We start from the raw sequence: 26,613 nt of genomic DNA on the forward strand, positions 1-26,613 counted from the left end.
CCGCACAATAGTGAATGTGAAAAATCAGGTCACTGGCATCCAGCTGGTTTATATGTCTATTAAACTGCAGGCGATGCTGCGAACCACTTCACCTCTGCTACCCCGTACGTCAAAGGATGCTGAGGGCAAGCGACGCTTGTGAAGCACTATTTATTAAAGGCTGGATTAAAGCAGCCATAGGGCCACATATTTAAGAATGGGGGGGAGGGGAGAATAAAACAGCAGCGCAGCGGTTGCCGTGCCCCCGTAGCCGTGCAGGTGAGCGGGCACCGCGCCTCAGCGTCACGGCGCCAACACCCCGCGCCGCGCGTGCAGGGGCGGGACCGGGGCGGCGAGCACGCGGGGCCGAGCGCGGCCAATCAGCGGCGGGCGGGCGGCTCGCGCGCGACCTAACGGTCACTGGGACCCTGCCCCTTCCCCGCGCCGCTCTCCGCGACCAGCACTGCGCCTGCGCCGCCGGCGCCCACTCCCCCCCTCCGCAGGTGATGCTGCTGCCCGCGGGGACGGGGCCGCCACTGGCGGCGGGGCCGGTCCCCGCTCCGCCCCGCTCCTGAGGCAGTGGCGGCGCAGCCGGTCCCACCGCCCGGCTCCCTCCGGCCGCCGTCCCCTCGCTCCGTCCTCGATGTCTGCCCCGCGGCGCGGAGGCCCTTTCACCGCCTCCCCGCCCCGCTGCTGCCCAGCGCCCCCCGGCTGAGGGGCGGCCCACCCTGCGCCGCCATGAAGGTGGAGGCGGGGGACGGCTCCGCGATCAACCTGTCGGTGCAGCAAGTGCTCAGCTTATGGGCTCATGGCACCGTCCTGCGGAACCTCACCGGTGAGCGCGGAGGGCTGTGGGGCCACCGGGCTGCGGGGACGGGAGGATGTCTTCCTCGCCTGCCTGCTCCTCCCGGCCGCTCGTGTGCGTGCGTGTGTGTGTGAGTGAGCTGCGTGGGGATGCCGGCGTGTTTTTTTGCTTTTTGGTATGCGATAAGAAGCTAAAGGGGTGTCTGCGTGTGTCGAGGGGGTTGGAACTCGATGATCCTTGAGGTCTCTTCCGACCTAAGCCGTCCTATGGTTCCATGGGCGTGTGAGGGAAGGGCGGTAGGAAGTGTGTGCGTGTAAATGCGTTTGAGCGGGTGGTTTTTCTTCTCGCTGGGCGTGCGTGCTTATTGGCGTTTGAGGGAAAGCTGTAAAAAAGCAGAAATGAGTGTGAGAAAGAGATGCACTCTTTTTTATTTATTTATTTTTCCTTCTACTCTGGATACGCCCCTGTGCAATGAGAGAGGTGTGAGCGAATGGAGTGGCAGATGTTTCCTGGGAAATAGGCATAGTTTTAAGCATCAGGGATTCTTAAAGACAAAGCCATTGTGTCGAACTAGAGCTCTGAAAGGGATGGGTGAGGCAGATCTCTGCTCCCTACTAGAAGGGAGCCTTGGTTAGCTTTAGTAACAACTGGCTCCATTCTTTTCTGCCTCTCACTGAAAAAAGATTCTGGCCTATGAGCTGCCGTAAGACAACCCCATAGGCATGTAGTGGAAAGGTGCATCTTGTGGCTCCCTGTTCTGTCCAGCCTAGATGGAAATCACAGATTTCCAGCTCTGAACTAGAACTGGTTTCATATCTGTAGCAAAGGTGTTACTGAGTACATTCTCTCTGCTATTACAGGGGTATATTAGTTGGTGAGAGATTAATGGTGCACCTCATGTTAAGGGCATATGTTTTGAATATTTCTAAAAGAGAATATTAGGTCACCTTTTTCCTTCTGTCTGTACAAGTGATACATGGAAACATTTGTCAAATAAGGAAAACAGGTGGATGGAATTAGAGGTGTGGCTGAAGTTTGGAGATGTAGTGAGCTAGATTATTGTCTTAACCTTTATGATCTTTCAATCTTTCCTTTCTACTTGACACTTTTCAGCTTAAGTTATACGTTTTAAATGTGACCAATAAAATGTTTAAAATGTCTCTGACAAATTTCAGAGGTGTTAGAGAGGTGTACTAATACAGCTCACTCTCTGGGTAGTTATTTTTATGTGCTCTCTGTAAAAATACTACTTGTACCTTTAAAGGGAAGAGTTAACAATGAGTTTAACTTCTCTTTGTGTTAGACATGTTAAAGTTTTTCTAATTAGAGCATTACACAACACAGGCGTTTCTATGAAACCCAGTGCTGAGGATTGGGTAAGAAAAGCTGCTGCTTGGTGCTTTTGCAGTGTAACAAGAGGTTGCACAGAATGCTTTTGATGTGGAGTGGTTGCCCTTCTGTATTTTAAAGAATGTGAAGAATAATTATTTATCCACAGTAACACTGATGGAGAATGTTAATACAGGCTGTCCTTACAGCTATAAGCCATTGTGTGATATGACAACAGAGAATGTTTTTAGCCGTCTACATAAGGCAGTGTTCCTGATTGTACCCTAGGAGACTTTTTAAGTGTGGTAATTGATAATGAATGATTATTATAGGTTCATAGGTTCATAAGGTTGGAAAGGACCTACAAGATCATCTAGTCCAACCATCCTCCTATCACTATCCCTACCCAACTACTAAATCAAATCCCTTAGCACCTCATCTAAACGCTTCTTGAACAGCACTAGAGATGGTGCCTCAACCACCTCCCTAGGCAGGCCATTCCAGTGCCTGACCACTCTTTCAGAACAAAAAATGTTTCCTCAGGTCTAATCTAAATCTTCCCCGGCGCAACTTGTGGCCATTCCCTCTTGTCCTGTCATTATTTATCAGGGAGAAGAGGCCCACCCCCTCCTCACCACAACCCCCCTTCAGGAAGTGGTAGAGTGCAATAAGGTCTCCTCTGAGCCTCCTCTTCTCCAGACTAAACAATCGCAGCTCCCTCAGCCGCTCCTCATAAGACTTGTGCTCCAGACCCCTCACCAGTTTTGTTGCCCTTCTCTGAACACGCTCCAGGGCCTCAATGTCCTTCTTGTAGTGAGGGGCCCAAAACTGAACACAGTACTCGAGGTGCGGCCGCACCAGAGCTGAGTACAGGGGGATGATCACCTCCCCGCTCCTGCTGGCTACACTATTTCTAATACAGGCCAGGATGCCGTTGGCCTTCTTGGCCACCTGGGCACACTGCCGGCTCATGTTGAGCCGAGCATCAACCAACACCCCCAGGTCCTTTTCCTCTCTACATTCTTCAAGCCATTCTGCCCCAAGTCTATAGCATTGCATGGGGTTATTGTGGCCAAAGTGCAGGACCCGGCACTTGGCCTTATTGAACCTCATCCCATTGAGCTCAGCCCAGCTGTTCAGCCTATCCAAATCCCTCTGAAGGGCCTCCCTACCCTCAGGCAGTTTGACACATCCTCCCAACTTGGTGTCATCTGCAAACTTACTGAGGGTACACTCAATTCCCTCATCTAGGTCATCAATAAAGATATTAAACAAGATGGGCCCCAAAACTGACCCTTGGGGGACACCACTCTTAACAGGACGCCAGCTGGACTTAACTCCATTAACTACTACCCTCTGGGCACGGCCCTCCAGCCAGTTCTCCACCCAGAGAAGAGTGAACCTGTCCACACCACGGGCTGCCAGTTTCCTCAGGAGAATACTGTGGGAGACCGTGTCGAAGGCCTTGCTGAAGTCCAGGTAGACTACATCAACAGCCTTTCCCTCATCTACCTGTCTGGTCACCCAGTCATAGAAGGAGATGAGGTTGGACAAGCATGACCTGCCCTTTGTGAACCCATGCTGGCTGGGTCTGATCCCTTTATTGCCATGCACGTGTTGTGTGATTTCCCTCAAGATCATCTGTTCCATAACTTTCCCTGATACCGAGGTCAGGCTGACAGGCCTGTAGTTCCCCGGGTCTTCCTTATGGCCTTTCTTGTAGATGGGAGTCACATCGGCAAGCCTCCAATCTTGTGGGACCTCTCCAGATAACCAGGAATTCTGATAGATGGCAGAAAGTGGCTCAGCAATCACCTCTGCTAGCTCCCTCAGCACCCTTGGGTGGATCCCATCTGGCCCCACGGACTTGTGGCAGTTCAGATGGAGGAGAAGATCTCTGACCATCTCTGCTTGGATCACAGGGGGTGCATTATGCGCCCCATCCTGGACTTCCAGGTCAGGGCAAGTACTGTGTGGACAACTGTTCTGTCTATTAAAGATAGATGTGAAGAAGGCATTGAGAACCTCAGCCTTTTCCTTATCATCTGTGGTTACATTCCCTGGCTCGTTGAGTAACGGAGGGAAATTTTCCTTAGTTTTTCTCCTGCTGTTAATATATTTGTAAAAGGGTTTCCTGTTCTCCTTTACAGCAGTAGCCAGTCTAAGTTCAAGCTGGGCTTTAGCATTTCTAATTTTCTGCCTGCAGATCTTGGCCAGTTCTCTGTAGTCACCCCAAGTAGCCTGTCCCATCTTCCAGAGGACATAGACTCTCTTTTTCTCTCGGAGTCTCAACAAAAGATCCCGGTTCATCCACACTGGTCTTTTTCTCCTCCGGCTTGACTTACAGGACTCCGGGACAGCCTGCTCCTGTGCCTTTAAGATTTCCATCTTGAGGAGCATCCAGGCTTCCTGGACCCCTTTACCCCTCAGGAGCAAGTCCCAAGGGACCCTTGCAACAAGTGTTCTGAACAGGTCAAAGTCTGCCCTCCAGAAGTCCAAGGTAATAGTTTTGCTAGTCACCCTCTTGACGTCACCCAGAATAGCAAACTCCACCATTTCATGTTCACTCTGGCCAGGACAATCTCCAACCTTCACATCCCCCTACTAGTCCTTCCCTGTTAGTGAAAAGTAGGTCAAGCAAGGCATCTCCCCTGGTAGGCTCTTGCACCAGCTGAGTCAGGAAGCAATCATCCACACATTCTAGAAATCTCATGGACTGCTTCCTCTGCGCAGTATTGTATTTCCAGCATATATCAGGGAAGTTGAAGTCCCCCATGAGAACGAGTGCTGGCCATCGTGCAACATCTATGAGTTGTTTATAGAACACCTCGTCTATTTCTTCATCCTGACTAGGTGGTCTATAACAGACCCCCACCACGATGTCACTCCTAAAGACTATCCCCCTGATCCTTATCCATAGGGACTCTACTTTATCATTTCCAACCTCAAGCTCTTCAACATCAAAACACTCTTTGATATAGAGAGCTATGCCACCACCCTTTCTTCCCTGTCTATCCCTTCTGAAGAGCTTGTAGCCATCAATCCCAGTATTCCAGTCATGGGAGAGGTCCCACCATGTTTCTGTAACAGCCACAAGGTCATAGTTAGCCTGCCTCACAATGACTTCAAGCTCTTCTTGTTTATTGCCCATGCTGCGTGCATTGGTATAGATGCACTTCAGCTGAGATATCTGCCTCACCCCTTTCTCCAGCACAGCCTCCTTAGGCTCTTTACTGGTGAGCCCTGTTTTATCCCCTTCCCCCGTCACAGCTAGTTTAAAGCTCTCTCAATGAGTCCAGCTAGCTCCTGTGCTAGGATTCGTTTCCCCCTTTGGGATAGGTGCATCCCATCAACAGATAACAGGCCAGGAGCCGAGTAAACTGTCCCATGGTCAAAAAACCCAAAGTGTCTATCTCTACACCAACCTCTCAGCCAGTTATTCATCACCTGTGTTTTCCTAGCCCATTCTGTGTCCTTCACCACCCCAGAAGGTATGGAAGCAAACACCACTTGTGCTCCCACCCCTTGAACTAATCGCCCTAATCCCCTGAAATCTCTTTTCATAGTTCACAGACTTCTCTGAGATATTTCATTGCAGTCTGCCTGAACTACGAGTAACGGGTAGTAGTCGGTGGGGCGTATCAAGTCCGGGAGTCTTCTAGCAATGTCCCTGATCCGAGCCCCAGGGAGACAGCACACTTCCCTGCGGTTTGGGTCTGGTCTGCAAATGGGGCCCTCAGTTCCCTTTAGAAGGGAGCCACCCACTATGATCACCTTCCTTTCTTTCTTAGTAGCAGCAGTCTCAATGCACGGAGGTGACTGCCTTGCCATTGGTGACCTCCTGCGGGAATCTTCCTGCACTACACCCCTTATCACCTCTTCAACATCCAATGCTGCAAATCTATTGCTTAGGGGTATCTGGGGACACTGGGGAGGCAGAGGGGGAGATTGCCCACGGTACCGAGCAGGGACTCTCTGCCAGCCCTCCCTATCCCTCAGATATCCCCCTTCTGCCCTACGGGGACAGGTCAGGGAGTCCACCACCAATTGCGGGTGATCTCCCTGGTGCCTTTCTCTCTGGCGCTCTGGGGAGCTACTCCACCAGTCAATCTCCCGCTCACAGTCCCTGATGGCCCTCAGTCTCTCAACCTCCTCTTTCAGTTCAGCCACCATGCTAAGCAGATCTTCCACCCGCTCACACCTTGCACAGGAGAACTGCTTAGCACCCTCATCCAGCAGTAGCAGGCTCTGGCACTCCTTGCAACCAGAGACCTGTGTAGCCACGCTTCTAGGCAGACCTTCTGTCTGTGTTGCCACAGCCTTCTTAAGGCAAGCCCTCTGTCTAGTAGAGACCATGGCACAAAAAAAAATAAAAACAAAGAAATGAAAAATTGAAAGTAAATAAATAAATAAATAATAGTTTATAATAATATATAAATAGATATGAAATGTAATGTGATACTTCGCTGCCCTCCCTGAGCCTTATTCAGCTGAGGGGTGCGGGCAAATGCGCTGAAACCCTGGCAACGTCTACGCCTCATTAACGCCTACGACTTGTTAACCTCTCGCGAGGTTAACTTGGGACTGCCCGCTCTCACTCGGTTCCCGAGAGACTGGAACCTCCCGAAAATCCGCCCTGTACCTCAATCAGCCACTGCAGCTCCGGCTGTGCCGATTTCAAAGCAGTTGATCACGAGGACTGAGTGATACTTCCGGGTTCTGACCGTTTTAAATCCCCGCCGTTGCCCTGGCAACGCCTACGCCAGTCAGCCTCCCGCGAGAGAGAGCTGCCGGGGTCTGCTGGGACTAGCTGCTCTCACTCGGTTCCCGAGAGACAGGAACCTCCCGAAATCCAGGGTGCTGGTTAATGCAATCATGCAATGTCTTAATTCAAACTTCAGGAGCACGTTTTACTTTGTTGACTGAAATTGATATCTTTGTATTCAGAGCACAGATACTTCTTGCTTGACTTAATTTTGTAGCCCACAGTGGTAGACTCGATACATAGATGAAAATAGCAAGAGAACTTTTTTGGAGCCCTGTGTGAGGTGTTAGGGACAGTCATTTGTCTGACGATGCAAGGTAAGAACTGGAAGAGAAAGAAACACTGAAGATGAAGGGCTGAGAATGTGCTCGGTATTTACTGAAGCTAAGTGGTAGCATGTTCACACATGAGGGTTTCTCTGAAAGTTATGCCTCCTATTTTATTATGTTACCCCACAAAATCAGAGGTGGAAGCCGGTGGTATAACAGTTGATGTTGAACCTTCCCACCAGTGTTCCATTACATGCTGCTGCTGTGTGACAGAAGGTGGTCTAACAGAATGCTGTTTGACATGCAAGTGCAGATGGAACAAAAGTGTCATTGAATTCTTCTGTGTGGAATCAGTTGCATGCGCTGGCAGTCATTGGTGCTTGTTGAGCATTGACAGGGGCCAAACAATTGATGTGAGCAAAGCAAGGTAGTGGGTGGTGTGTTTCAGCAGTGGCAACAGTGGTGTGAAAGACGAACCATGTTCCAGACAGCCATGTGCAGCTGTCACAGCACAAAATGAAGAGTGTCTTGATCAGTTCATCTGTGCAGATCAGCTAATGGTGGTCACTATGCTGAGCAGTAGTGTAACTGAGAATCTGCTCTTCAAATAATGCCGTTGTGCTCTTTATGTCTGTTGTAGTTTCCACAGAAATAAATAGGAGGCATTACTTACAGAGTGGCTTGCCTACATAAAGTTATTTGGTAGTGTTAGCTTTTGCATACTCTGAGTCTTGACTTTGCAATTTTTTAATTTTTTTATTTGAACAAGCTGTTATTAGAGGGCAAATCAAAATTTTTAAAAGTTGGAAGAGATGTGAATGTTATTTTGAACTGGAGTGTTCAATACCTTTTTGTTATTACAAAAATCTAATCTTTCAGGTTTTCTATACCTACTGTGATGTGTATATGTGTGTTATGTTTCTTATATAATCTGAGTATGACATGTTAGATTTAGATATAATATCTATAATTAACTAAATTACCAAAGTAGTACTCTAAATCTGGAGTGTTAGGGCATGAATTTGGCTTTGTGACTGGTGCTGCTGCCAAGACTTTTCTTTGTTTGTTTAGATACCAGAGTGGCCTACATGGCCCCTGGCTTACAGGCAGAGGATGGGATTCATCTCTTTCAAAGAGGGAAGAATCTTTTTTGGAAAAGCTGTCAGGGATTTAAACTAGGTTTAAAGGGGGGAGGAAGGTGGATAGTGACCCTGCCTATGATTAGACATGGGACAGCACAGCTACATTACAGGGGCAGGGTGCTAGTGAAGGCCTGCTGCTCCAGATGTGTTGACAACACTGTAGCACACTTGAAATTGTATGATGATGAGCCAGGAACCACTGAGGCAATAGGAGATGGCAATAGAAAAATTCAAGGAAAGTTACTTCAAAGGAATTAAGGAGTTATCCTCTAAGGAGGAGGAAAGTCTGGCTACTCAGCTGAGGCACCTCTACACCAACGCACATAGTTTGGGAACACATGGGAGGAGCTGGAAGCCACTGTGCTACTAGAAAACCATGGCGTAGTTGCTATCACTGAAACCCATTAGGATGATTCCTGTGACTGGAGTGTGGCTATCAGTAACTAAAATGAAGGAGGGGAGGAGTTGCCTTCTGCATATTCCATACCCATATCTAAGGAAGAAACAATGTGAAGAGCAGTCCCTGAAGAATATCCATGAGCAAGTCAAGAGCCTGTAAATGGGAGATAGAGACTGAGGCAATGAAGGGAGATGTGTTGTGTGCCTACTATAGGCTGCCTGATGAAGCAGAGCCTGTTGATGAAGCGTTCTTCCTTCAGCTAGAGTAGGCATTGTGATCACTGTTTCTTGTCCTGCTAGGCTTATTCTGACACCTGCTTGGAAAAGTACCAGAGTGAGATTGTGGGCAATCCATGAGGCTCTTGAAATGCACTGAGGATATCTTGAGTCAAGTAATAGACAAACCTACCAGAGGGATGCAATACTGAACCTGCTACTCACCAACACAAGTGAACTGACACAGTGTTAGTCACAAGTGAGCTAACATCAGTATAGGAGGCTGCCTGGGCTATAGTGACAACACAATGGTGGAGTTCACACTTCTGAGGGATATCAGACAGATAAAAGTAAAAGCAGGATGCTAGATTTTAGGAAAGCCAGATTCCAGTTCTTCAGAACGTTAGTCGATAAAACTCACAGGAAATTTGTCCTCAAGGGCAAGGGAGGAGAGCGGTGCTGGCAAATCCTTAAGGAAGCTTTCCTTAAGGCACAAGAGCATCCCAAGGTGTAGGAAGTCAGGAAAGGGAGGCAAGAGATCAGTATGGCCTGCTGATCAAACTGGGAAGCAAGACGATGTACAGACAGCAGAAGCAGGGATGGGTACACTGGGAGGAGCATAGGAATGCTGCTAATTTATGTAGGGATTAGGCCAAAAAGGCCAAGGCCCAACTAGAACTGGACTTGGCAAGAGGTGCAAAGTAGAAAAAGAAGGTCCTCAAGAGGTACGTCAACTAGAAAAGAAAAGTCCAAGAAAGCAAGGTATACCTCTCCCCCTACTCTGTGAGCAATACAGGTAAGCTTGTAACAGTGGATGAGGAAAAGGCTGATATGCTCAACAAGACTTTTGCATCAGTTTTCATTGTCAGTTATTTTTCATACACCTCTCTAATAGAGGGTGGGAACTTGCAGAGCAATGTCCTTTCCACTGTAAGCAAACATCAGGTTTGTGACCACCTAAGGAACCTGAACATCTACAAGTCTATAGGTCCCGATGAGATGTATCTCAGCATCCTGAGGGAGCTGGCTGACATAGTGACCACACCACTCTCTGATATTTGCAAAGACTTGGAAGTTAGGTGATGCCTATGGTGACTGGGAAAAAGGCAGTGCTTTACTTGTTTTTGAGAAGGGTAGAAAGAATGTCTCAGGGAACTACAACCTGGAAGCCTCACTTCTGTGCTGGGGGAGATCATGGAACAGATGCCCTTGGAAGCTGTGTTGAGGCATGTAGAAGAGAGAGAAGTGATATGGGAGACCAGTACGGCTTTAACAAAGACAAATTCTGCCTGACCAACCTAGTGGCCTTCTATGATTGTGGAACTGTGTCAATGGACAAGGGAGGAGCTGCTGATGTCATCTATGTCAGCCAGTATGTTGAGGGAGGTGATCCTTCTTTTCTACTCTGTCCTGGTGTGACCTCACCTGAAGTACTGTGTCCAAATGTGGACTCCTCAGTACAGGAGAGACATGGACCTGTTGGAGCATGTCTGGAGGAGGGCCACAGACTTGTTCCAAGGGATGGAACACCTCCCTTGTGGGAACAGGTTGAAAGAGCTGATGTTCAGCCTGGAGAAGAGAAGGCACTGGGGAGACCTGAGAGCAGGCTTTCTGTATCTAAAGGAGAGCTATGAGAAGGTAGGGGACAGACTTTTCAGCAGGATCTGTTGTGATAGGAAAAGGAGAAATGATTTCAAAGTAAAAGAGGGGAAACTTATATTGGATATAAAGGGAAAAAGAAATACTGTAAGGGTAGTGAAATGCTAGAACACATTGCCCTGATAGTTGCCCTCTTCTCGGAGGCGTCAAGCATCAGTCTGGATGGGACTCTGAGCAACCTGATGTTGTTGTGTATGTGCAACTCCATTGCAATGAACGGGCAATAGGTCACCTTTAATGGTCCCTTCCAACTCAAATGATTCTATGAATTAGAAGTTATTCAAGCCCAGCTGGTTTTCTGGCAAAATAATAATGGTAATAATCCCACTCAGTGCAATCTGTGCAATGAATCAGCTACCATTGCTTGTAAGGATCTGTAGCTCACTTACAGGTAAAGCTAACTTGTTATTGCTACACCAGCAAGATATTCCATATGTGCAGTTCTTATCATGGGAAGAGCAAGCTAATTAGTGTAGTTGCATGCATGCATACACAGATTTTTTTGACAGTACGTTTTCTTTTCAAGGCAGCAGCAATTGATCACGTCAGTCAGTTTATACCTCTCTAAGTATGAGTCTTGTATGTAGGACACGTATCTGTTGCATCAGCATGTTCTTAAAACACTAAGGTTTCATTTTCTTCTCATTTTTAGGCATCAAAACTACGGGTTCTTTTTTGATCAAGCAAGATATTGATCTTTTTGTGCTCAGAAATGCACATTCTTTATTCCTTCATGGAATCATGGGATGTGTTACCCACAACCCTTCCTTTGCTGTCTCCAGTGCATCTCTAGCATGCTAGTTATCTTAGGACTGTCTCATTGTACTTCTGAATTTGGGTGATACTGAATTTTAGAGAATCTCAAGCTTCTCTGTGCACATTTGTGCACTATGTGCTAAGTTCTCTTCTTTCAGCCTGTCAGAATAAGAACGAGCAAGTTGCACTCTAGTATGTGGAGCTTGAAGCATCCTCCAATTTTCTTAAAAAGTTGGCTTCTTTTTCCCCTGTTCATTCATGAAAAAAAGTTTATAGAATCAGAGAATCATAGAGTGGTTTGAGTTGGAAGGCATCTTTAAGTTCATTTAATTCCAATCCTCTGCTATAAACAGGGACACCTCCCACTAAACCAGATCTTACAGGGAGTTTCAACTGCGAAGCAAAGTAGCAGAGTTTTGCTTTGTATCCTTCAATGGAGGACTTTTTTTCTTCACTCAAAATCTAGTTCTCCTTGCAACAGGAGAGAATATCTTCATTACGAATTCTGTGAGGGTAGGTGAAGATGAAAAACCATCTACTCTGCTCCCAACTCTAATCAGCTACTTCCATTTAACAAATTGAGACAAGTTGGTGAAGAGTGGGTAATCTAAAGGATGTGTACTTGATGGAGTTGCATACAAAATCCAAAGAGAGATTCTGAGAGTGATTTGCCTTCTCAGAGGATGAAAGACAGTTAACCAGTCCTCAGATGCTTGCTGTGTCCCTCATCCTGCTACTGACATTTGCAACTCAGAGCATTACAGCTGATGTTCCCAACTCATCTCTTCGCACCTGTCACTTCTACCTTCTGTGTCTTCTTCCTGAATAAACTCATTTTTATGTTCTTCATCATATGCAGATGAAGATATAAAGGCTTCTGCCCTCTATGCACCTCCCCTCCAACTGCTGTGAAGTGAATGCCTACGTGTTTTAGCATCTGTAGTCAGTCTGGCAAAAAAAAAATAGAAGGTATTAAGAATGATATATAATTAGATGGTATTGGGATAGTGTGGATGTATGTACTGCTACCTGCACTTCTTGCTTTGCTGACTTTAAAGCACTATTGGGTTGAAAACCTAAGCCTCTGTGAAGTTCTGGTCTGTAACTTTTTCCTTAAAACACTACAGCTGCATTTGTGGGGAGCAAGAAATACTTTTGGGTGTTCTCTGGTTTTCTTTCTAATGCATTTGATATATATATATTGCTTTAAGGAATGGGAGAAAAAAGTGCCAAAGGACTCCATTTTATATTCCTTTACCCAACAGGACATCTGGAGCTGGTTCTATTCTGATGTCATCTTCCCTAAATATAAAATACAGCATGATACTAATTTTCCTTGAGGCTTATTTGGAGTTTAAATAAGATCAAAGTAGTTGATCATTATGCAGTTATTTCCTTGTGTAAGGAGTTTCTACTGGATTCTTAGTTACAGGAGAGAGTAGTCAACCCTTCCATAATCTTTTGTTTTCTTCTAAGAATACTGTTGCTATAAGTCTTCCTATGACAGGAAATCAATTTCCTTTTCCATGTTGTGAAAGGGTCAGCAATGACCACATTGATTTCCTAAGGGGCATTGCAGTGCCTAGTAAACTCCGTGGAAATTGCATGGGTGATGATGACTAACTCACTGCCCAGTTTCATGCTGGAGTCTTTCAGCTCAAGCTCCTCAGCTACCATGTAAGAGAAAACAAGTGCAGAATTCAGTGTGCTAGTACTGTCCCTCAGATTTGCAATGGCAATACTAACAGCTTTACTTCTCTCCAGACCATATTTACATATTAATCATTAACTTCTAATTAACTGGCTACTTAACAGACTGTCATAATCTCAGATCCTTTCCTGCCTACTAGTCTTCTCTTCTTGGGTTACAAGTTAAATGCTTATCTCATTTTCTTGCAATTTTATGAAATTGATACCTACCCGCATTCAGTGTCCTGCAGCAGCATGTATTCTAGAAGATTTTAGTTAGACTGTAGAAGAACTGATGGACTAACCTTCATCAATACACCATTCTCACTCCTATGGAGTGTTTGGGAATCTTATGGTATACAAAAGATGGCAACTGTAACACTGTATAAGAACCAAGCTGCTGCTTTGCCTGTGGATTTGAAATGCCTACTCTAAGTACATCACTGTGGTGTCAGGTTATTTTGACCATAATGACATAAGATGTTCTCACTTTTCCCAGGTAGAAGTTTCATCTTTTGCATTCATATTAGTCAAGAAAAATTAAAGCTTGAGACAAAAACTTTGTCAGAACAGTGCCTTGACAACACAAGTTTCTTTTTCACTAAAAGTATTTTGTGTACCAGGATTTAAGATTTGTGATACAAAAATTGTGTAGCTGACTTGATTGCAGAGAAGAACACTGCATCCAGGAAATGAGTAGCATCTCTGCTACAGTGTTTACTGGGAAACAAGGTAAAGCTTTGTCACCGGTTTGCGGGACAGTTCGACCCGGTACCGTGACAATTGAGGCAGGGGACCCACGGGCCCACACCCCGGGGAAGGGGAAGGGGAAAGGGAAAAAGGAGAAGGGAGATGGGCCCAGGAACAAAACAGTGGCAACGATCTGAGGAGGAAAGCTAATTTACTAAATAAGATATCAGAAAGGAAAATAACACAATATAATATAATATAATTGGAATTGAGGCAAATGAATCAAATAAAATGAGCAAGAGAGAGAGTGTCCGATAAACCGAAGGCCTTACGCTAACGCTGAAGGCGGACGGCTGCAACAAACACCCACTGCCGAGCTCGGTCCCGAAGGGAAGAGAGAGTCCTGTGACTGCAGACAGTTTTTATCTTTCCCTCTGAGCGTAAACACGTAAGAACGCAAAGCATCGCAAAGTCCTCTGGGGAATGGAGTTCTTCTTCTCTTCTGAGACAGGCATACCTGGAACTATCGATGGTCCACGGAGCTGGAACATTAACTCTTTAACTCTAAATGCACTACATGATGTTATGATGTGGAATACCAGTACCAAAAATCATAAAACCATGACATTCCACCCCTTATTCAACATCATTACATCATGCTTAATATATATATATACATAAACAATGATTAACAAGCATTAAATACAAACACATACAACATACATATATACATATATACATATATACATAGTAATAGAATTACTGAGGGCGCTCTCCCCACATCAAATTCCCTTGTGGTACACACTGAACATCCCCATTCTTCTGCATCACCCACCAGGTAGACCCAGGTCCCTGAGCAAAAACAGTCCCACGGAGAGGTTTGCCCTCTCCAGAAGCTGGAAGAACCCAAACCGCTTTTCCCAACATGTTCTTCACATGTACTACAGGAACCTTATCTCCTTCTACAGTGGGTAGAGAGCTGGATTGGGCAGGACCATCGCGATTGATGGATCCTCTGGTGTTGACCAACCAGGTGGCTTCTGACAAATTCTTCTCCCAGTGCTTAAATGTTCCACCACCCATTGCTTTCAACATTGTTTTTAACAACCCATTGTACCTTTCAATTTTACCAGAAGCTGGTGCATGATAGGGGATATGATAAATCCACTCGATGCCATGATCTTTGGCCCAAGTATTTACAAGAGAATTTTTGAAATGAGTTCCATTATCAGACTCAATTCTCTCTGGAGTGCCATGTCGCCATAGGACTTGTTTCTCGAGCCCTAAGATGGTGTTCCGGGCGGTAGCATGGGGTACTGCGTATGTTCCAAACGTTTTACCTTCAGGCCAGTCCATGATCACCTCCAGGATTCCTGGACGGTTGAGGTTCCCCATCCGAGCTCGCTGTGTAATCAGTGCAGTCCACTTACTCCAAGTGGCATCAGTAGCATGATGGGTAGAGGGAGCTGTTCCTTTGAACATCCAGCTCAGCACTGGCAGTCGAGGTGCCAGGAGGAGCTGTGTTTCAGTACCGATTACTTCGGAAGCAGCTCGAACCCCCTCGTACGCGGCTAAGATCTCCTTCTCAGTTGGAGTGTAGCGCTCCTCAGACCCCCTGTACGCCCGACTCCAGAATCCAAGGGGTCGGCCTCGGGTCTCTCCAGGAGCTCTTTGCCACAAACTCCAAGTGGGACCTTCCTTTCCAGCAGCAGTGTAGAGGATGTTCTTTACATCCTGTCCCGTCCGCACTGGCCCCAGGGCCACGGCGCGGGCTATCTCCTGCTTAATTTGTTCAAAAGCCTGCTGCTGCTCAGGGCCCCACACAAAATCATTCTTCTTCCGCGTCACCCGATAGAGAGGGCTCACAATGAGACTGTAGTTTGGAACATGCATTCTCCAAAAGCCCACTACACCCAGAAAAGCTTGGGTTTCTGTCTTACTGGTGGGTGGAGACATGGCAGTAATTTTGTCAATCACATCTGTAGGGATGTGACGACGTCCATCTTGCCACTTTATACCTAGGAACTGAATTTCCTGTGCAGGCCCTTTCACTTTGCTTCGCTTGATAGCAAAGCCAGCTCATAGGAGAATTTGGATAATCTGCTCTCCTTTCTCAAAGACTTCCTCTGCTGTATTGCCCCATACAACAATGTCATCAATGTATTGCAGATGCTCAGGAGCACCACCCTGCTCCAATGCAGTTTGGATCAACCCATGGCAAATGGTTGGACTGTGCTTCCACCCCTGGGGCAAACGGTTCCAGGTGTACTGAACGCCCCTCCAGGTGAAGGCAAACTGTGGCCTGCATTCTGTGGCCAGAGGAATTGAAAAGAAGGCATTAGCAATGTCAATGGTGGCATACCACTTGGCTGCTTTTGACTCCAGTTCATACTGGAGTTGTAACATGTCCGGTACAGCAGCACTCAGTGGGGGTGTGACTTCATTCAGGCCACGGTAATCTACCGTCAGCCTCCATTCTCCACTGGCTTTACGCACCGGCCATATGGGGCTGTTAAAAGGTGAGTGAGTTTTGCTGATCACTCCCTGTCTCTCTAGCTGACGGATCAGGTTATGAATGGGGAGCAAGGAATCCCTGTTGGTGCGGTACTGCCGTCTGTGGACTGTTTTTGTAGCAATTGGTACCTGTTGCTCCTCCACTTGGAGCAACCCCACAACAGACGGATCTTCTGATAGGCCAGGTAAAACAGATAGCTGCTTAATGTTGTCTGTGTCCACAGCAGCTATTCCAAAAGCCCATCGGTACCCCTTGGGATCCTTAAAGTGCCCCCTTCTGAGATAGTCTATACCGAGTATGCATGGAGCCCCCTGTTCGGTCACTATAGGATGCTTCTGCCAGTCTTTACCAGTGAGGCTTATTTCTGCCTCCAACACAGACAATTCCTGAGAGCCCCCAGTCACTCCAGAGATATAAATCAGTTCTGCCCCTTTATAACTTGAAGGCATTAGAGTACACTGTGCACCAGTATCCACCAGTGCCTCATATTTTTGTGGTTCTGATGTGCCAGGCCACCGAATCCACACAGTCCAATACACTCTATTATCCCTCTCCCTCCTCTGGCTGAGGGCAGGGCCCCTCTATTGGTTACCTGTAGTGACAGGAACAACTTCACTGGTCGTTGGTCTGTGTTGTAATTCTCTCACCCGTGCTCGCAGTGCAGGGGTGGGTTTTTGATGCCATTCCTTCATATCTTCTCCATTTTCACGTAAGTAACTCCACAGAGCCGCGCGTGACATGAAGTTAGTGCTGTCATTTGCTCGAGCAGGACGGCGTTTGCTTCTGAAAGCTGCAATCTTTTCAACCCTATCAATCAGTCGGGATACTTTCTCTAACACGTCTTCCATCTGTACTTCTAACCTTGATATGGCTGAAATGGAAGCGTGTGATGGTGGAAATTTTTGTTCAAAGTTTTGAAGTGTAAGAATCAGTTCAAAAACTGGGGGTTTTCTGTCTTGGTCCTCATATCTGTTGAACGTTGTCACTAGTGTACCGGCGTACCTTTCTGGTGCTGTTTTTGAAAGCTTCTGACATATTTCGGGTGTACTCCTTACTTTCTCTGGATCATGGTCCCGATCTTCAGGATCAAACGTGGGATCATACAGCATTTCCGCCACAGCTGTTTCTCTCAAATACTGGATGCCTTCCTCAATAGTTTTCCATCTTTTCACTTTAGGTGCCAGGTCACTCTTGTAGGGATATCTTTCCCTCACAGCTACTAACATTCGTTGCCAGAGGCTGGCGATTCCATCCATATACCGGCTGATCCCTCTGTCGACAGCTGGGTCACGGGCAATGTTTCCTAGTTGGCGAGCTTCATTACTGTTGAGGGACACACTGTTGGCCCCGTTGTCCCAACACCGAAGCAACCAAGTGACAATACTCTCATCCGGACGTCGAATAAACTCTTTTCTTGAGCCTTGAATCTCAGACATTTTCATGGGTCGACGAAACGTGGTAACTTTGACTCTCTCATCATCCTCATCATCACTATGTCCATGCCTCTCACTTTTCTTTGTTGCCTTTCTTGGTGGTGGTGGTGTTGAGGACCCCCCCTCGCCTGGATCTTCCTCTTCTTTCGCCACCTCTTCTTTGCGTTCTAGGCGTGAGGACACACGTTTCCATTTCTGGCCTTCTACCGGGGCAACTGACTTTGATACTGGTGCTTCCGAACAAAAGACAGAGATTCACTCTAAAAATATGTCTCTGCCCGGCTAAGGTAGCTAGTCGTGCCCCACGTTGGGCGCCAAAATTGTCACCGGTTTGCGGGACAGTTCGACCCGGTACCGTGACAATTGAGGCAGGGGACCCACGGGCCCACACCCCGGGGAAGGGGAAGGGGAAAGGGAAAAAGGAGAAGGGAGATGGGCCCAGGAACAAAACAGTGGCAACGATCTGAGGAGGAAAGCTAATTTACTAAATAAGATATCAGAAAGGAAAATAACACAATATAATATAATATAATTGGAATTGAGGCAAATGAATCAAATAAAATGAGCAAGAGAGAGAGTGTCCGATAAACCGAAGGCCTTACGCTAACGCTGAAGGCGGACGGCTGCAACAAACACCCACTGCCGAGCTCGGTCCCGAAGGGAAGAGAGAGTCCTGTGACTGCAGACAGTTTTTATCTTTCCCTCTGAGCGTAAACACGTAAGAACGCAAAGCATCGCAAAGTCCTCTGGGGAATGGAGTTCTTCTTCTCTTCTGAGACAGGCATACCTGGAACTATCGATGGTCCACGGAGCTGGAACATTAACTCTTTAACTCTAAATGCACTACATGATGTTATGATGTGGAATACCAGTACCAAAAATCATAAAACCATGACAAGCTTCCTCTTATGTCTAAGAACAAGTTAGTGTTAAATATACCATTTCAAAATTGTGTTGACCTTCCAGCAGTTCAGTTTCGTTTTCTTCAAGACTGGCAGATGGCTCAACCACACTGTCACTGAGGACTGAAATGTAAGATTTTCACATATCTTTGAGGACTGAAGGTCTTCATAGCTCAACATCTACAAGCTGGAAAATGCTTACTCCTGGCTGCTAAACGCTTTCTTAATTCCTAAAGTGCTTTTCTGTAACTTCTGTTCTTTGTGGTTATTTGAATGGTAATATAGAATATAAAGCTTGCATTTTTCACTACCACTTCGTCTAAAGCAGTTTACACTTGAGGACCTGCTCATTCTTCTTCTAAACTATAGTCTGCTTAGTCTATACTAACAGTCTACTGTAAACGAACAGTCCACTCTTGGTCTTACCATGGGGCAGGGGCTTAGTTTTCATCATTTTGATAAAGTTTCAAGCCATTGGGAGTCTGATTTGAGATGCCTTTCTTAACATCTTTCTATGAAAGAGTCTTTGCAGTGAAAGGGTAACTTTTCTAATGCAACTTTTGAGAAAGGAGTATGTTCACTTGTGCAAAAATGACTCAAGGTGTTCCTTTCAGACGGGATTTTCTTGCCAAATTTGTGTGCGATTTACATATGTAGGAAACTGAACTTTTTCCCCTCTCAATTCATATTTACCATAAGTGCTTGTAGGATTGTAAGATTTCCTATTGTCAGATCCTCTGGTCAATCTTGCTTATTTGCTGCCACTAGGAGTAAAACAAAGGAAAAAAAAAAAAAAGATGGGAATGCTAAAGCTGTGCTAATAACAGATGAGGCATGGCATGTTAGGATTGCAAGAGAGATTTCCCTCCTGAGCCATCTATGACCATGGTATATTAGATTGGCAATTAGTCAGTCTTTATTAAACATAGTGTAGTGGAAATATTAAGTCACAGCTTGAAACAGTGTTTGAGCACCTGGTAGGAAGGCAGGGCCAACCCAGGGGAGATCAGGTGCAAGCAATGCACCTGAGTGACTGGAAGGGGTGGAGCCAGGATCTACCCCTTCCCAGACTTCATTTAAGGGTTGGTAGTGGAGATCCCTGCCTACCTGTGGACTTTACAGGCCTTCTGAGGGTAAGTGGTTTCTTTCTCTTATTTCTGCACCCACTGCTGTCATGTCTAAGTGGGTCTGCACTCACTGTTGCCTGGGACCTTGCTGCTCTGTTGTCTTGTTGTGCTTTCTGTTACACCTAGCAAAGAGGTTTTTCATATATTTGAAGACTGTGGCACTCTTGCCCCTATTCTATGGCTTCTGAGAATGAGGCATTTGAGAAGTGCTGTGGTTCTCATCCTTGCGCAAAATTTTTATGTGACCTAATTCAGGGCAGAGGGCAAAGGGGTGGAGGGCCTTGATAGAGCTGCTTGGGGCCACCATTAGTATGTATGTGTATGCATGTTCAATCACCTCGAAAGACAAGTTGCACCTTGAGCTACAGCTGCTAGTATCAGTTGTATTTAGATTTAGCAGCTACTTTCCTTGCTCCTCTCCTGAGTGGGTCTTTTGGTTATCCTAACTTGAAGGAGTTAATGTCTCATAGTGTGTATTTGCCTTTTATGCCTGTGTGAATGTGGAAGAGTTGATTCTATTCTTAAAATACTATTAATTGAAAAAGCTTGAATTTCTTGTGCTGTGGATATACATTCCATATGGAAATCGGTCTTAAAGGACTGCAGTTGGTGTATAGCAACCATTCTTTCATTGTTTCTGCTCAAATGACTGATGCGTGTCAAGCTGCAGTAATACAGGCTCACCTGATAAACAGTTGTAAGGAAACTTGCTTTTTTTAGGAGAAACTGCAGCAAAAACTCTGAATTAAATTTGAAATTAAATGTGGAAATGTCTCCCAGCTTGCTAAAGACACACGTGATCATCAAAATAGTTGATATTTTTGTTACACGTGAATACATTTTGGATTCCAATTTTTGTATTTTCTTACCCTTCCCAATTATCGTGTTTTTAGAAGATTATCACTAAATGAGCAAGCTTCTTTGATTTGTGTGTAGACTCATTGATGCTTTCTGTTCTTTGAAGGTAATGGCGAGGTCTAGCATTCTTAGGAATGCCTGTGCTCTGCTTGTTCTCATGATCACCTGCCCTTGTTCTGTAACTTACATTATGGTAGCTCCTTGTTTCTGTAAGAATCTGAGCTAAGCAATTAGAATAAAGCAGATGTGTTACACTCAGCATTATTTCTATTTTTCCCTTTTGAAGACCATTGGATGGAAGATTACCATTACAGCTCCCTCCTGGTAGAAGAACTGAAGTCTTCAATCTCACTTTTGCTATTTGGTGTTATAGCTTGATGTGGTCTTTTCTTGTAGAAGATAGTTCCTTTTTCCTGGTTCCCTTCCTTTCAGAGAGAATTCCCGTCCTGCAGCTACATTTTCAATATCTCAGTAAGAAAATAAAGTTAATGAAGAAACCATTGAAAGAATGATCTTTGTTAATAAGATCTGTTATTACAAAAACTGTCCTATAACTATTTTCATGCTGTTTTTTTAATCATTAGCACTATTCCTTTAAGACAGACTGCTGAAAGAGGCTAGTGTCATGATCATATGTTGATGTTTGCACCTTAACAGCTTTCAATACTGAAATCATTGTTATGTTTCTTTTGCTATTGATTGTATGTAATGTTTCTAAATCTCTTATAAAGCTGTTGCCTGAGAAATATTAATCTTTTATTTAACTGTTTTCTTTCAGAGATGTGGTACTGGGTTTTCCTCTGGGCTCTCTTCTCCTCTCTCTTTGTCCATGGTGCTGTGGGAGTATTAATGTTGGTGATGCTGCAGAGGCATAGGCAGGGGAGGCTGATCTCTGTCATTGTGGTCAGCATTGGATTTCTGGGTTCTGTAACTGGAGCAATGATAACCAGTAAGTTTATCTTTTGTGTTTTACTTCTTTACACCTAAAATTAAAATTATTAAGAGATTTGTTTTAATATATTTGGTAATTATTAAGGATTTTGCTTTCATTGTATAGTAATTCTAACGATGGCTAAGTTTTTCCAGTTCTGTGAAGATGAAATGATTTCAGAATTGTTAGCAGATGGTTGTCTTACTCTTTCATTTTGTCTACTTGTGTACCAAGCTATTCAAATATCTGTGGTCAACAAATAATATCGTTTGAGGGTCAGAATTTGCAGTCCTGTCTTTGTAATTGTTGCTGATTTTAGCCAAAGCATGTGGGTGGTGGTTTTTTTTTTTTTTTAATCAATCTTGTCTATCGGTACCCTTAGATCCACCTGTTTCCTTTGGAAATAAGGTCCCAATTCCTTTGATTTCAGGGCTGGCTTCCTGCTCTCTTCTTTGGGCCTGCTGGAGATATTTATTGCATCTAGATAGGATGTTGCACTTCTAAAAGAGTTAAAGGTGCTGTGTAGGCAGTGACTTACAGAAAGCTATTGGCTTTTATTTTGTTTTTAATAGGTATCTAATGATCTAATATATTCATTCCACTCAGGACAGACCAAGTAATTGTGTTTGACTCAAGGATTTGAAAGACCTTTCGTTGTTGTCAAAATAGTATTTTTTCTGTTTTATTTGGGATAAGGAGGAATGACTGTAGTTGTCATCCCTGCTCTGTTCTTCCCCTCCAAAATATTAAAAAAAAAAAAAATCAAGTGATGTATGTGTGTGCTATTATCTTGGGTACAATGCTCTTGGATAAGAGCATTTGTTATAGCATGTCTAATGGTGTTATTCCAAAGTCAACCACTTGAGAAATATTTTATACTTTTTATTTCTTCCATTGGAGTTAGTGCCTTATCTGGTACACTTTTCTGTTTAAAGAAAGATGAATTAATACAAGGTTCATCAAGCTATCTCTAAAACCTGTGCTGATCATTAAAACTTTACAGAAAGTGGAACTGTATCACATTAGAAAGTGCAGAGGTGTTCCACTTGACCAAGTATAGCACGCAGCTGGTGCTGCCAAGAACATTTTGAGGAACTGCTGCTTAGCTGTTTTCATCTAGTTGTTGGTATCAGGCACTGTTATTTACATTTCCTAAGAAATTATATTATGTTTCAATCTTGAAACATACTGTCAGGTCAGTAATTTTTTACTTTATCACATATAACTACTTTAATCCAGTTTATAAATGGACTGTGGTGTCTTTCCCAAACAGGCAATAGAACGCTGAGTTTTCTGTTTGGGTTGGACAGAGAATATTATTTCTGTTGGAAATAAGCTTGTGCTTATTGTCTGAAACAGTGTTGGTAAGGAATTCTTAACAATACAGTCAATGGATTGTGTGGTGCCCTTAATATCTTGGACAGAAACTATTGCTCAGACGTCTTCAGTGTTATTGACAAGGTGGTCTAACTTGAAAGGCATAGAGCCTTTGAAGGTAAGGAACTGTAAATCTAGAGGCCATTGTAGAGCCTTAAGCCGTAGGCAAATACTCTTGCATTTGTGTGAAGCTGTTCTTTGGTTGTTTTGTGGCAGGTTATTTCTTATGTTTTCTTAGACTGAAAATTCTTGTTGCCTATTAATTTTCAACTTTGATTAAAAATACAAAAATGCCTTTGGCCTTTTTTCAAAATGATGTTTTAATTTCTGTATATTTCCCAGCCTGAAATGTTATTGTTTAACATCATTTGGGTTTTTTTCTTTTTAGGGTAAGGCATATGGAACCATATTACATTGCATGTTATGCTTTTATTAAATTGTTCTGTGTTTAAAGTAGCAGTGATCCTGTTATCGTGCAGGTCAGCTGCATGACCAGTTGTGAAGAACTAAAGATAGGATGTGTAATTTTGAATATCCAAGCTTGTAATGTTTTAACTTTTCTATAGGTGGGGAAGTCTCCTTGTTTCTGACATGAGTTTACTTTGCCTCTATCTTCTGTACATAGAAATAGAGCAATATAGTTCTGTTTTTTTCACAACCAATTTTGGATGTCAAAATGTTTAAAGAGTAAGCAGTGCTGTTTACGAGTAAGAATGCATTTCACCAGGGAATTTCTCTGAGCTTACACTGTAGACTTGTCATTCTCATTGGTTTTGCACAGAGACAAAATTGGATTAGCCAAGAATGTTATTTCTGGACACCACTTCTATTTCATGCTAAAAGAAATTTTGTGGGGAGTTTCTAAAGACAAATAAAATATTTAAAAGAGGATTTTTAATTGCTACTGTGCAGCAAAGTAGGATATAAACAAGTGTTTAGCCTTTTGGATAGGCCCAGTCCTGCTTTTAAGAAATTGAAAGGGAAAACCAACATCTATTTCCAGTCTTCTTCATTGTTTGTGTAAGTGATAGTACTACAGCCTGTTAAATGGTACAAGTTTGATTTTGTGCATGATAAGCCTCTGGAACTTAAGTATTTTGGGGATCTTTTACCAATATATAACAATGTATTTAAAAGTGATGAAACAAACCCAGTAACCAGAGTGAATAGTGGTAATAGTGTCAAAAACAACCTTGGGAACTGTTAAATATCAGACAATTTGAGACATGGATTTTTAGTTGCATTTTATCCCAGAGGGTCTATTCTTCTTCCTCCCTCCATGCATGCTCTTTTGGTGATGTTCTCATCTTCCTCAGTGGTGCAGCCTATTGTAGTATCCTTTAGCTCTATATCATTTGTGTTGGGTTATGCATTACAGCTTGTATTTCATGCCATTATCTAACAAATATATGATTACCGAAGTACAAAATTTTGTTTTTGGTCATTTTTTTTCCCCAGAGTATCTCAATGCTTTCTTAAGAAGCCAGACACTGCTATTATTGGGATACTGTAATTTGATGCTACTGGCTAATAAATCTTACCAAGTTGAATTCACTTTGAGAGTTCAATTGCCTGAATAATTTTAACATCAGTACTGGGCTCACTCTCAAGGATCATTTTCAGTTCCTGAAAGATGATAGTCAGGGGGCAAATGGAAAAGCTAACACAAGGTGGCTGAGTGAAATAACAAGGCTAGTGTTTTGGTGAGTTTTTTCTGTAGGAAATGTGCTTTGCAGGTAGCTTTTAAAGAAACAATTAGTGGTGGATTATCCTCTTCCTGAAACATTTGTAAAAATGAGGTAGCATTCTTTATGTCAGATGACATCTTAAAAATACTTTTTGGGACTTACTTCCATATCACAGATGGATTTTGGATCACTTCTGCGGGCTATTCCCTGTAGTGAATGAACAGCAAGGGGATTCCCGTGTTTCTTAACTCCTGGCATTTATTTCCAAAACTGTGGTGGCTTTTCAGTTTTGAGTTGGAAAAAGCCTTTGTGTACTCTGAAAGCATTTAATTGAACAGCGTTTGAGGCATCACATACGGAAGGTCTATAATTTAAAAATTCAGTGTTTTCTTTAGAAGTAAGCACTCTACAGCAAATACTAGCTGAGAAAATACCAAAGCAATAACAAAAAAAAAAAAAGGCCGTGCTACAGGTAATTTTGAGATATGGACTGAGTTATATTTTTATCTATAGACACAGTTGTATACAAGCCTCTTTCTATTTTGCTTGAATGTTTTGGTGTCCTCACACTGAAGAAATTTGAGAAGAAATTGTTACTTATTAACATTATATTTTTGGAAGGTAAATGCAAAGTTTTTCTTTCTTAGGCTCTTATTTCAAGTCAACATAACCATTGATCTGCTCTGTAGCTTTTGTTCTCTAACTGCACATGAAGAATTCACCATGTGAAAGATAGTAGGGGAAGGAGTAGGAGCAAGTGACTTTGTCTTCAGTGCAGTGTCTTGTTAATCTTGGTCATTTGTGTTATATTTCAAAGGAGAATTTGCATGCAACTGTACCAGGAGAAATAGTTTTCTTAATTTTATATAACTGAGAATCTAACGATATTGATTAGAAACTTCTCCTCGTACACAGTCACGAATTATAGAGTAAGAATTCTTGTTTTTTTCAGTTTTCTTGATTTGCCAAACTGTTGCTAATTGTTTAGTAGCTCAAGTCAAAGCTAATTAGCACAGTATGACCTGATTGTTTAACTGAAATATTAAATGAAACCAATAGATGTGCAGAATTTTGTTATCTTGTAGGTGTTTGGTCTCAGTGTTATCTTCTTCCTGTCTGTACAAAGACAATTACAGTTTGGACTTGGTAAATTCTAGGTGCACATCTTACAGGTTGTTTTTTTTTTTTTTGTGGAAATTTTTCAAATGAGCAGGAGGTGAGAAATAAATTTGAAGATACTTTAAAATGTGTGATTCACAACAAACAAAGCTTGTATTGGAACAGTTAATCTGGTTCACTTGGGAAAATTATCCCTGAAGATCTCTTATAAAACTAGGAAAAGTAAAGCAAGGCTAAAAAAATTATGTAATGCCATGAAGTAATACAGTGTTTGGTAATATTCTAGAAATAGCTAAGGCATAAACACAGGCAGTGATTTGTTATGTATTTCAGCCTTAGTTTTATTTCTATGATTTCACTTTTTTTTTTGTGATTCTTAGGTGCTGCAGTAGCTGGAATTTACAGAGTAGCAGGAAAGAATATGGCTCCCTTAGAAGCTCTTGTCTTTGGTGTTGGACAGACAGTACTGACATTAATTATATCGTTTTCAAGGATTCTTGCAACACTTTGAAACTTACGTAAAGATTGTCTACTAGCCTAAAAAAGTCTCTAATCTGAAGAGGAGCTTCCCAGAAGCGGATTCGTCAGCCTCATCAGTCTGCGAACGTGAATTCTAGTGCAAGTGAAAGTTCATAAGTTCATAAGGTTGGAAAGGACCTATAAGATCATCTAGTCCAACCATCCTCCTATCACTATCTCTACCGAACTACTAAATTAAATCCTTTAGCACCTCATCTAAACGCTTCTTGAACAGCGCTAGGGATGGTGCCTAGAAAGGAAGCGATGTGGAACAAGCACTACAAATCTAGAGGTTCAGTCAAATGAACAGACTGTCCTCTAGTGTCTGAACTGTTGTACTTCTGCACTGCACCTTATGTGCCTCAGTCAAAGGCAAGGTGCAATCCTTGTGCACAAAGTTGAGATAAAGCACCTTGAGTAGCTGCCAGTCAGGTTAATGCTTGGTA

General features: G+C 43.8%; 1 protein-coding gene across 1 annotated transcript; it reads left to right on the plus strand.

The window, feature by feature from the left end:
- The first annotated feature begins 607 nt into the window (after positions 1-607).
- Positions 608-26,224, plus strand: TMEM170B (transmembrane protein 170B). The gene is made up of 3 exons (XM_065752341.1): positions 608-814; positions 21,312-21,482; positions 26,029-26,224. The coding sequence occupies exons 1-3, from the start codon at positions 718-720 to the stop codon at positions 26,157-26,159; spliced, it is 399 nt and encodes a 132-aa protein (XP_065608413.1). The 5' UTR covers positions 608-717; the 3' UTR covers positions 26,160-26,224.
- Positions 26,225-26,613: the final 389 nt, after the last annotated feature.

This window comes from Cyrtonyx montezumae, unplaced genomic scaffold (assembly GCF_038088225.1).
Source record: "Cyrtonyx montezumae isolate F1298 unplaced genomic scaffold, pur_monq_1.0 scaffold_8, whole genome shotgun sequence".
In the NCBI taxonomy this organism is placed as follows: Eukaryota; Metazoa; Chordata; class Aves; order Galliformes; family Odontophoridae; genus Cyrtonyx; species Cyrtonyx montezumae.

Coding starts and splice junctions, on each gene's coding strand:
- TMEM170B (XM_065752341.1), top strand. CDS start 718: ATGAAGGTGGAGGCGGGGGACGGCTCCGCGATCAACCTGTCGGTGCAG. Junction 815..21,311: donor CGTCCTGCGGAACCTCACCG/GTGAGCGCGGAG, acceptor GTTTTCTTTCAG/AGATGTGGTACTGGGTTTTC. Junction 21,483..26,028: donor AACTGGAGCAATGATAACCA/GTAAGTTTATCT, acceptor TGTGATTCTTAG/GTGCTGCAGTAGCTGGAATT.